Source organism: Dipodomys ordii, unplaced genomic scaffold (genome assembly GCF_000151885.1).
Source record: "Dipodomys ordii isolate 6190 unplaced genomic scaffold, Dord_2.0 Scaffold13, whole genome shotgun sequence".
Lineage (NCBI taxonomy): Eukaryota > Metazoa > Chordata > Mammalia > Rodentia > Heteromyidae > Dipodomys > Dipodomys ordii.
Genome location: NW_012267229.1, coordinates 9,344,169 through 9,354,196, shown reverse-complemented (window position 1 = coordinate 9,354,196; position 10,028 = coordinate 9,344,169). Strand labels below are relative to the sequence as shown.

At 45.1% G+C, this 10,028-nt stretch overlaps 1 protein-coding gene across 2 annotated transcripts in view; it reads left to right on the top strand.

Moving 5' to 3' along the window:
- Positions 1–10,028, top strand: part of Cds2 (CDP-diacylglycerol synthase (phosphatidate cytidylyltransferase) 2) — a 43,657-nt gene that overhangs the window by 22,493 nt on the left and 11,136 nt on the right. For both annotated transcript variants that reach the window (XM_013010999.1, XM_013010998.1), the window contains exons 2-5: positions 5,317–5,453; positions 6,381–6,477; positions 7,192–7,289; positions 9,683–9,822. In XM_013010999.1, the coding sequence (XP_012866453.1) occupies positions 5,317–5,453; positions 6,381–6,477; positions 7,192–7,289; positions 9,683–9,822 (472 nt within the window). The remainder of the gene's footprint in view (positions 1–5,316; positions 5,454–6,380; positions 6,478–7,191; positions 7,290–9,682; positions 9,823–10,028) is intronic.

Genomic DNA, 10,028 nt, shown 5'->3' with positions numbered 1-10,028 from the left:
GCCTGAGGCCCTGGGTTCGATTCCTCAGCACCACATAAGCAAAAAGAAAAAAGCCGGAAGTGGCGCTGTGGCTCAAGTGGTAGAGCGCTAGCCTTGAACAAAAGAAGTTCAGGGACAGTGCCCAGGCCCTGAGTTCAAGCCCCAGGACTGGGCAAAAAAAAAAAAAGAAAAGAAAAGAAAAGAAAAGAGGTTCAAAGCCAACCCAGGCAGGAAAGTTCGTTAGACTCTTATCTCCAGTAAACCACCAGAAAACCTGAAGTGGCACTGTGACTCAAGTGGTGGAGTGCTAGCCTTGAGCAAAAAAGCACCCAGGCCTTGAGTTCAACAAAACCTCAGATGGAAACTTACTTGGCCTATTCATTTTAGAGATACAAGAGTTCTTAGTGATTCCTAAGGACCCTCTCTTCTCTGGCAATTTCTCTCCCAGGGATCTATCTTAAGCTGGAGAGTTGATTGCCCTGAGAGCTGGCCACTAGGCTTAAGTTGGCAGGCTTGGTATTTAGCATAAAGGTTATCCTTAGACTGATGTCTTTGTTCCAAGAAAAGGTTTGTAATTTGCATATAAAGCAGTGCAAAAATAGTTTAAGTTAGAGTCGTCAGTGAAATGTGTGAAGGGTGAGCTGGTTTGGGAGCATAACCAGTGAACAAGATGGAGGGAACAAGGATAAGATTCTGATGGAGAGTACCGCTTATTTCCTTTCCCCAGGTTTGAGTTCCTACTAGGCACACATGAAGGGAATATTAATACCTACGGTTGTATGGATACAAAGTGGAGTTGGCATGTGGCAAAGAAGTGAAGAGTGGGGCAAATTAAGTTCTACCTACTTAGAGGCCACATATCACAATGCTAAGGACTTCAGTCCAACTCTGACCACAGCCATACTTAAAGAAAAAAAAAGGTCTGTCCATGGTCATTTGTGATGTCACAAAGAGAGCTTCAAATGGCTGCTGTTTTTATTTTATTTTATTGTGAAGATGCTGCATAGAGGGGTTACAGTTACACGAATAAGGCAATGAGTACATTTCTTGTTGAGCATTGTTGCCCCTTCCTTCGTTGTTCTCCCACTATCCCTTCCCTCCCTCGTCTCCCTCACTCCTACCCTCCCCTTCCAAAGTTGTAAAGTTCATTTCCAATATACTGTTTTGGGGGTGGCTGCTGCTTTTGTAAGTCAGGGCAGACATTTAGGACATCATTAGACCCAAGAAATGAGTGGAAAGAAATATGGCATGATTTCCACCCAGAGAGTAATAGTGGAACTATGGTACATATAGGCTACAGTAGGGTGAGCAAGGTCCTTTTCCAGAGGCCTTTCCAGAGCCCAAAACACTCCGCATATTGTCCTCTGTCCCACCCTGTGTCATCATTGTCTCCAATCCCTTCCTCCTCCTCACCTTTCTTCAGTGATGAGTCAGGAGAAGTGAGCTAGAAGCTTTTTGAATATGAGGTTCTCAAAAAGTTCTGATGGCTTTTGCTGGGCTTTTGGTACCTTTTTCCATGTGCTATCACTCTTAAGTGCCTCTCTGCTTTTCCTTAAAGGATAGCATTTCTGGGAACCAAAAGGAAGGGCGCCTCAGCAGGAGCTTATTTTTCCCCCTTCCTTTTAGAGCAAGCGCTGTTTCCTGTTTACAACAGCATCACTATCCCCTTGGGAATGGCTCAGGAACTATGGGAGGATGGGGCTTGCTTCAGTTGGGATCTGAGAAGGCCTGCCTTGCTCAGTATTTGCTGGGTTTTGTGAATTGGAAAGGAAGGAAGAAGGAAGGGGCCTGGGAGCAGAGCTGAGACAGTCTAGGCAAGGTGACCTTTTCTAGCTACTCGGTGCTGTCTCCAGAGCTGGTCCTCCTACCAGCCATCCATCCCCTTCCACTGCCAAGGCTGAGCCTAAAGGAGCAAGAGAAGCAGGATCAGGGCTGCAAGCTAGGAGTTGAAAGGAGTGCTGTGAAATTCTCAATGCAGTCTGGGTACTTGGATCTGTAATAGGCCCTAAAGAATAAATTAGCTCATTACCTCATTGTTCAGCAAATCTTTGCTTGCTATGTTCCAGGCACACTCAGTACAGTGAGAAATCACCATGCCATGTGCCCACTTTACAGATACCTATAAAGGTATATGTGTGCACTGATGTGTGTATTACAAAGCAGAGACGGGAAGGAAAATGAGGATAAGTAGAAGGAAGTGCTGGTATTTCCTCCCACCACTCCACAGAGCAGTATAGCCTTCATGTGTCAGACACCACTTCACACATTAGCTCTCAGTGTTTTTTGAGCTGAGACTGACTGTGAAAAGGGAAAGCCAGGCAAGGCAAATGTTGAGCTAAAGTAAATAGGATAGGGTGCCCAGGTTGCCTGGCGTAGGTATTTAATGTTCTTGTGTGATTAGGTTACGAGAAGTGGGACAGGACAGATACAGATTTCTACCCCTATTGCATCTGACTGCCTCCAACCCAACCTCCATAATACCTGCCCCACTAGGAAGACTGGAGAAAAGAGCTTGTGCTCTAAATATGATGAGCATCAGAGCTGTCTCTGGGTCCTACTTCTTGGACTGGCTGCTTGCTGCCTGCAGGAAGCTGGCTTAGTCCCTCTGCCTGTCCTGCCATCCACTGAAACAGCAAACTGATGGATATGTTCAGCTTCTCTGATTTGGGGTCCAGAATGGACCATTTTTCTTACAGGCAGGAACTTGGGTTCCAGCTCACAGCCTCCTTCTTTAAGCTGTTTTTTTTGGGGGGGGCTGTAAATTAACTAAAAGCAAGATAAAAGCTAGATACTTAGTCCTCCCAATTTGCATCTGTGTCCTTTGATTTGAGTCATTCTCTCCTGTAGTCATTTTATAATCACCTTGGGCTTCAGGAAGATCAGGATTCACTAATAAACATCTTATGACAGAAGGTTAAACTCCCCCTCCAGGCAGACAATGCCTTGTAATCATCCTGACAAGAACAGCTAAAAGCTATAAACTACACCAGGCCTCAGCATCAGAGACTAAACTAATGTGATGTGAGACATTTAAAGATTCATACATTTCCCTCTTCTTGCACCCAACTCTCTGATTTTAATCCAAGGCCACTGTCTGTACCCTTAAGGATGGCTGGAGATGTACTGCCATGGGAAGACATGTCAGTGTTTGGCCTATGGGGGAGAGTGGCTGGACCTAACATGGGACTCCTGGACTTTGGGCTTTGATCTCACTTTAGGCCCACTGTAGAAGCTGTTGCCAATGCTCCGCTTCCTTTACCTAGCCTTTGCCCATGGACTGGGGAGGAGCCAAAACCTACAGGTCTCCAGGTTCTCTGGAGTTTTCTGTTCCCCTGGCCTGCTCCATCTGTTGGGGTGGAGATCAGGAGCTGGAGAACTGGCTGATTTGCCTTCCTTCCCTCCTTTCTCTTCACAGGGATTCACTCTTTAAGCCTGTTTGGTCTGTCTCATCTGTGGGAAGGAGGGGGTGTGTTTAAGTGTGGATGTTTGGCTCAGCAGGTGCCTCTGGCTTATTCAGGAGTGGATGAGGGCAGGTGACTCACTTAAGGGCAGGTAAAAACCTAAGAAATGAATCTTTCAGACTTTCCTCAGGGATCTTTATTTCTTAGTCTTGTCTCAGTCACTCTGAGATGTATTAAAAAAGGAGTGCTTCATTCAAGATGTGCATGTGTTTGTGTGGAATCAAGTTGGGGGACGTGGAGGTGGGCTCACAGTTCATAAAAGGTCCTTGGAAAATTCAGAGAAATTCTTAGCATGAAGCTGGAGCTGTTTCCTCCCACCCCCAACGTCAGGCTGTGTTCTTGCCCTTCCCTGCCTGAGGACTTGTCTCCTTGACAACAGGATGGATAAGTTAAAAATAACCTTGTGCTGGGCCTTTTCTGTTGTGAGCCAATGCCCTTTCCCCTACTGTGCTCAGGCTGTGCTAAGGGCTTCAAAGATGCTCTTTAAAGCACATCCGTGGGTGTTTTACAGGGTCCTAAGGTTTAGCCATCAGACTAGATATTGGAAAGTATTACCCTGTATTATTTGTTTTTGTCAGTGGGGTATGAGGGTAAATGTTTCAAGAATGAAAAGGTGTTCTGAATGTCTTGTCTTTATTTCATATAGAGAGAGGCAATTCTGGGGGTGTGGCTGTGTTTCAGAACTTCTAGGGTGGTGGAGTAGGACACAGCCCTGAGTGAAGTTTGGTTATCCCTCTTCAAGGAATGGGGGTGGAGCTTAGTGCCACATACTAGCCTAACGTGTGCAAGGCCCTAGGTTCCCTGGTCCTGTTCCCCTCACCCCCAAGGTAATTCCTATGGTTGTTGAGGAGGGCCCTTTACAGGCCCTTTCATAAGGTGAGGACACCTTGTCAGAGCCATCTGGCTCTGCTGTGGCTTTTTCCTTCCTAGTGAGGCTCTTATTGAAGTTATACATTTAGAAAAAGCCCTTCCTTGAGGGCTGAGTTGCTTTTTAGCATGCATAGAATTAATTCCTCTTGCCCTACCAATCCTTTTCTCCCACCCCCCAATTAGTAAGCATTTTGCTGTGGATTAGGCATGGGGAAATGAGAACAAGATACCATGGTTCCATTTTTAGGGAGTGTATGGTCAGTCAGGGAGACAGTTATGAAAAAGTCTCCATTGTGGTTAGTGCTGAAAGAGAGGTCTGTTGGTTAGGTGCACCTAAGCTTGGAGAACATATTTGTTTATAAAGTACTAGTAACACAAAGAATTTAAAAGACCAGAATGCACTACAAAAAATCCTGTAAAGCTAGGCATGGGTGGCTCATGCCTGTAATCCTAGCTACTCAGGAGGCTGAGATCTGGGCATTGCAGTTCGAAGTCAGCCCCAGCAGAAAAAGTCCCCTTGGGGACTCTTAGCTCCAATTAACCACTCAAAAACTGGAAGTGGAGCTGTGGCTCAAAGTAGTAGAGCAGTAGCCTTGAGTAAAAGAGCTCTAGACCCTGAGTTCAAGCCCCATGACCCCACCCCCCAAAAAAAAATCCTGTTAATTTGTAGCTGAATACTCTGTTTCATCACCTAATTGTGCCAGGCCAGGTTTGGAGTGTTTCACACAGATAGGTGACAGGTACACACTTCTCAGCTTATTTGATTAATTGATTGATTGTCAGTTGTGGGGCCTGAACTCTGGGCCTGGGTTCTGTCCCTCAGCTCTTCAGTGCAAGGCTAGTACTCTCCCACTTGAGCCACACCACTTCTGGCTTTTTCTACTTATGTGGTGCTGAGGAATCAAACCCAGGACCTCATGTATGCAAGTCACTACCACTGAGCCACCTTCCCAGCCCATTATTTGACATTTTTGATTTTATCCTCTTCTCTGTTTCTGCCATGTAGGAGTCAGAATCAGAAGCAAAGATTGATGGAGAGACTGCATCAGACAGTGAGGGCCGAACAGAACCAGCTCCTCCATCAACCTCCATAGATGATACCCCAGAGGTCCTCAACAGGGCCCTTTCCAACTTATCTTCAAGGTAAATAACCTGGCTTAGGGTCCAAGAGCCAGGGATGACTTGGGGTAGGGTTTCTGGTTCAAGACTGGATTTTACCACTTGCATATACATCCACGGTGAACTGTTCTTTTAGTTATCCAGGAAGAACTTGGAAACATATCACTTAGGTGAATTAGCTCTTGAGAAGCTGTTCCTTCTAACACTAGCTGTGTAATGAATGTGCAACACAAGTTAGAAGACCCCAAAGCATTATTTGAAAGTGTTTCTGTGTGTGCCTCCTAGCTGACCCTTTGTGAGGCTGTATGCACAGTGGGTATGGATTTTGAGTTTGGAGCCACACCCCTCAATTCTCAGCTACAGCATTTGTGAGCTGTGTGGCTGGTGTTTTCATTTCCTCAGTAAAATAGGTAAAGTCCTATGTATGTGTCAATTAGAAAAAATACCGTTTGAAGGAAAACTTGTTTAAAATAAAATGAAAAATGTAAGCAGTTGTATTGAGAGTTGGATGAGTTCAGTAAATCCTTATTTCAGTGCCTTCTCCCTATTTTGTGATAGCTGTTGTAAGACTATCGTCACGGTGATAATGAATTCTCCTGCAGGAAAAATATTATCTCTAAACTTTTTTTCTTCAATTAGAGATGACCAAGAACACTACTTTCCCTGCTTTTGTTTTCCCCTGGTACTTTTTCCTAACATAAGCTGGGTATATTTTTCTTTGAGCTATGGGCTACATGCTGAGTTTGGTTATAGAGAGGCCTTGGTGCTACTGGTCCCACTCCAGCCAGCATGTGATATAGTGCCTCTGTCATGGTAAAGGAGAGGCTCTGGAAAGGACTGAGAGTTGAGAGCCCTCCAGCCTCCAAGAGAGCTATTTCCTTTGGGTTTGTTCTTCATTTCTTTCGGGGTCCCTAACTACTGTTTTTCTCTTTATGCTATTCTCTCACCTAGATGGAAGAACTGGTGGGTGAGAGGCATCCTGACTTTGGCCATGATTGCATTTTTCTTCATAATCATTTACCTGGGACCAATGGTGTTAATGATGATTGTAAGTGCCATTTGCATGCCTTTTAAGCGTTTTCTGCTGGATGGGTTGTCATCAGTGCCAGTTGTCAGGTTGGTTTGGGGAATCAGTGGGACTCCAGGCTCTTCAGGACACATCTCTCTCAGACCATCTGTGACCTCTTACCTGTTGGTAGCCAACTGGAGTATCACTGGCATTTGCTTATGGTTAAAGATGTCTCTTTTTCAGACTGAATCTATAATTACAGATATTTGATTAAACTATGGTCCTGTCTGTGTCTTCGTGTGACTTCTGGTTTTGTTGCTTGTTTTCCTGGGGCCTCTCCCATGGGCTTAGTGAGCCCTCATTGAGAAGCCACAGTCCAGAGCTGTTTTTATTCTTCCCAGTGTCAGGGACAGGACTACATGACAACAGCTGAATGCTGAGCAAAGCAGTTGAGGCCTTTCACATATTTATAGCCAAAAGTCAAAAGGGATTAGTTGAGTGCTGGATGGTTCTAGAATAAAGTTAATCAACACATCAGGACTGTGCATTTTATCATGAGAGAGATTATCTGTTCCTTATTACATAAAGGGGTTCATTTGCTGTGTAGGATGATATTAAAAAGGAAAGAAGAGGAGATAAGAATCATTGCAAGACTGAATTTGTTTTTCTTAAGCAGTTTTTCTTGAAGACCTGTGATCTACTAGTTTCTCTTTACACTGATCACAAGAGTGCTCTAATTCTTCTGCCTTACAGGTGATGTGTGTTCAGATTAAGTGTTTCCATGAGATTATCACTATCGGCTATAATGTCTACCACTCCTATGACCTGCCCTGGTTCAGGACCCTCAGTTGGTAAGCTATCAGGCCCCACAGGGCATCATCTTTCTTGACTTGATGATGTGTCATGTGGCAACTATTTACAGTAATGGTGGATGGAGGTTGGGTGTTGGGTGATAGTGATAGACTTGCTCAGCACCTTTGAGCCTGAGTTTTCATAGGCCAGACTATGTGGTGTCTGTAGCAACTACTGGGGAATCTTCACTAGGCCTCAGCAGAAAACAGATGGGCTATGTCTGTGGTCAGATTTGCCTTGATACTAGGATTGATTAGAATCCTGGGGAAGGGCTAGGGTTTATCCTCCTCCATCACCAATGTCTTCTAGAGGAGTGTATTTTTCATGCTATAGTAGCCCAGCATCCTATTAGAGTTGTCTTGGGTTGTCAGGTTCTGGTGCTGATGTTGCTTTCTGGAACTTGGCTTGCTCATCGATAAAACAGACAGGTTGAGGCTTCATGGGTCTGTGATATTGGAGCTCTCATTCCTTGGCATCCAGTGTGGGCAGGATGGGACTGAAAGCATGGGATCTGGGCTCCTCCAGGACTCAACAGAAGCGAAATAAAAAACTGAGGTGTAGACAGTGCCCAAGACCCCTTCCTGACCTGAAACTTTGCTTTGTTGGCCACCCTGTTCTCATGTGAGCAGAGTATTGCACAATGCTGAGAAGATTTGAGACAAAGGCAGATCTTTTTTTTTTTTTTTTTTGTGGGTCGGTCGTGGGGCTTGAACTCTGGGCTTGGACGCTGTCCTTCAGCTCTTCAGCTCAAGGCAAGCGCTCTACCGCTTGAGCCACAGCGCCACTTCCGGTTTTCTAGTGGAGATAAGAGTCTCATGGACTTTCCTGCCCGGGCTGGCTTTGAACCGTGATCCTCAGATCTCAGCCTCCTGAGTAGCTAGGATTACAGGCTTGAGCCACTGGTGCCCGGCAAATGCACATCTTTTTGTCCCACCGTTCTGACACACAGGGATTGATTTATGACTTAGTGAGCTGGACGGTAGTGTTGGGTGCCCCAGTGCCTTGATCATGAGCAAGGGAGCAGACATGCTCATACTTAGGCTAGTGATATCCTTCCCACAGTGCTTCCCTATCACTTAATGGCATAGGCTGCCTCCTAGCCTCCAGATGCACCTAAAGTGGCCCTAGGTTTCTTTCATGGCTGTTCTAGAACTGTGGTTTGAATTACTAATGTACTCAGGAGGCCTGACACTTAGTTGTACTCACTTTCCACTGCAAGTCTTTTGCCATTGACAAAAAGTAAACTCACTATGTTTGTTTGTTTTTTTTTCAACTTCACAATTAAAAAAAAAAAGGAAAAAAAAAGAGCAGGAGGAAGAAGCTCTCTCTTCTCCCCAGGATCCTTACTGAGGGAGGGGATGACCCTGCATGGTCCCCCTGTGGAGTATGATGCCCAGATTGTCCTGTCACTGAACTGTAGTGGAGGAGAGGAAGCATTATATGCGGACTTTGTACTAGAGAAAGAGTACAGACAAGCCAGGCTTCTGGGAGGGTGATACCATGAGATGGAGTCCAGGTAATCACCTAGTAAAATGAACAAGTACTACTTGCTATAGATAGCATGTGAGGTCAGGCAAAGTTTTGTTTTGGAGAAAATGCTATTTGAACAAGCAAAAGAGGATGTGAAGAGGATGTTCCAGATAAGGAAGAGGCAAAGCAGAGCAGTTAGTGGCAAAGCCAGAGTGAACTTTTTTTTTTTTGTTTTGGAGAAGGCCTCATGCTTGCTAGGTAAGTGCTCTACCACTTGTACCACTTCTTCCAGCTCCTTTTAGAGTTATTTTCCAGATAGGGTCTTACTTTATGCCTGACCCTGCCTGTACTGTCATCTTCCTAGTCTTCCCCCATTTCACTGGGATGACACAGCACAGCCATTGTGCTTCTACCAGAGCAGGGAGGAGAGGCACATATCTACTTCTAACTATTGGTTAAGATAAAATCTTGTGATCTTTTCTCACCACGCTGGCCTTGAATGGTAATCTACTCCACTTCCCAAATAGTTAGGATTACAGGCTTGAGTCATCATGTCCAGCTGCATGTTTTTTTTTAAGTAGGAATTGAAAGTTCCTTTGGGAAGAGTGGGAATGAGTCCAGGGAGACAGGACAAAGCACATTTTGGAGAGTTCTGAGGTTAGGTTGGGAAATATCACAATAGGGGCAACAACTGGGTTCCATATTTGTTAAAGGGTGAGTGAACGACAGGTGCCAATTCAAGACAATCTTTGAGAGCAATGATGTCAGAGTGGAAGCAGAAAACTAGTTTGCTAGTCCATCTGCAAGCTGTTACAGGGGCTTGAGGCAAGGTGGGCTGTTTCTCTTTCCTCCTCAGAATTTCTGAGGGCCTTATAGAGGAGCATGCATGTGCTCCCACACACTGCCTTGTCTTCATTTCCAGGTACTTTCTCCTGTGTGTAAACTATTTCTTCTATGGTGAGACAGTGACAGATTACTTTTTCACCCTGGTCCAGAGAGAGGAGCCTTTGCGGATTCTCAGTAAATACCACCGCTTCATTTCCTTTACTCTCTATCTCACAGGTATGCAATAAGTGTTTCACCAGCTCATTGTTATTGTTTTTAATCTGACTTTTCAGAAGTTGAGAAATTCCTTGGTTAGTTTTCTGATGTTAACTCTGACCAAGTCAGAGAGTGAGCTTGACAGTTTTCTCCCTTCCCTTCCCTTCCCTTCCCTTCCCCTTCCCTTCCCTTCCTTTCCCTTCCCTTCCCTTCCCTTTCCTTCCCTT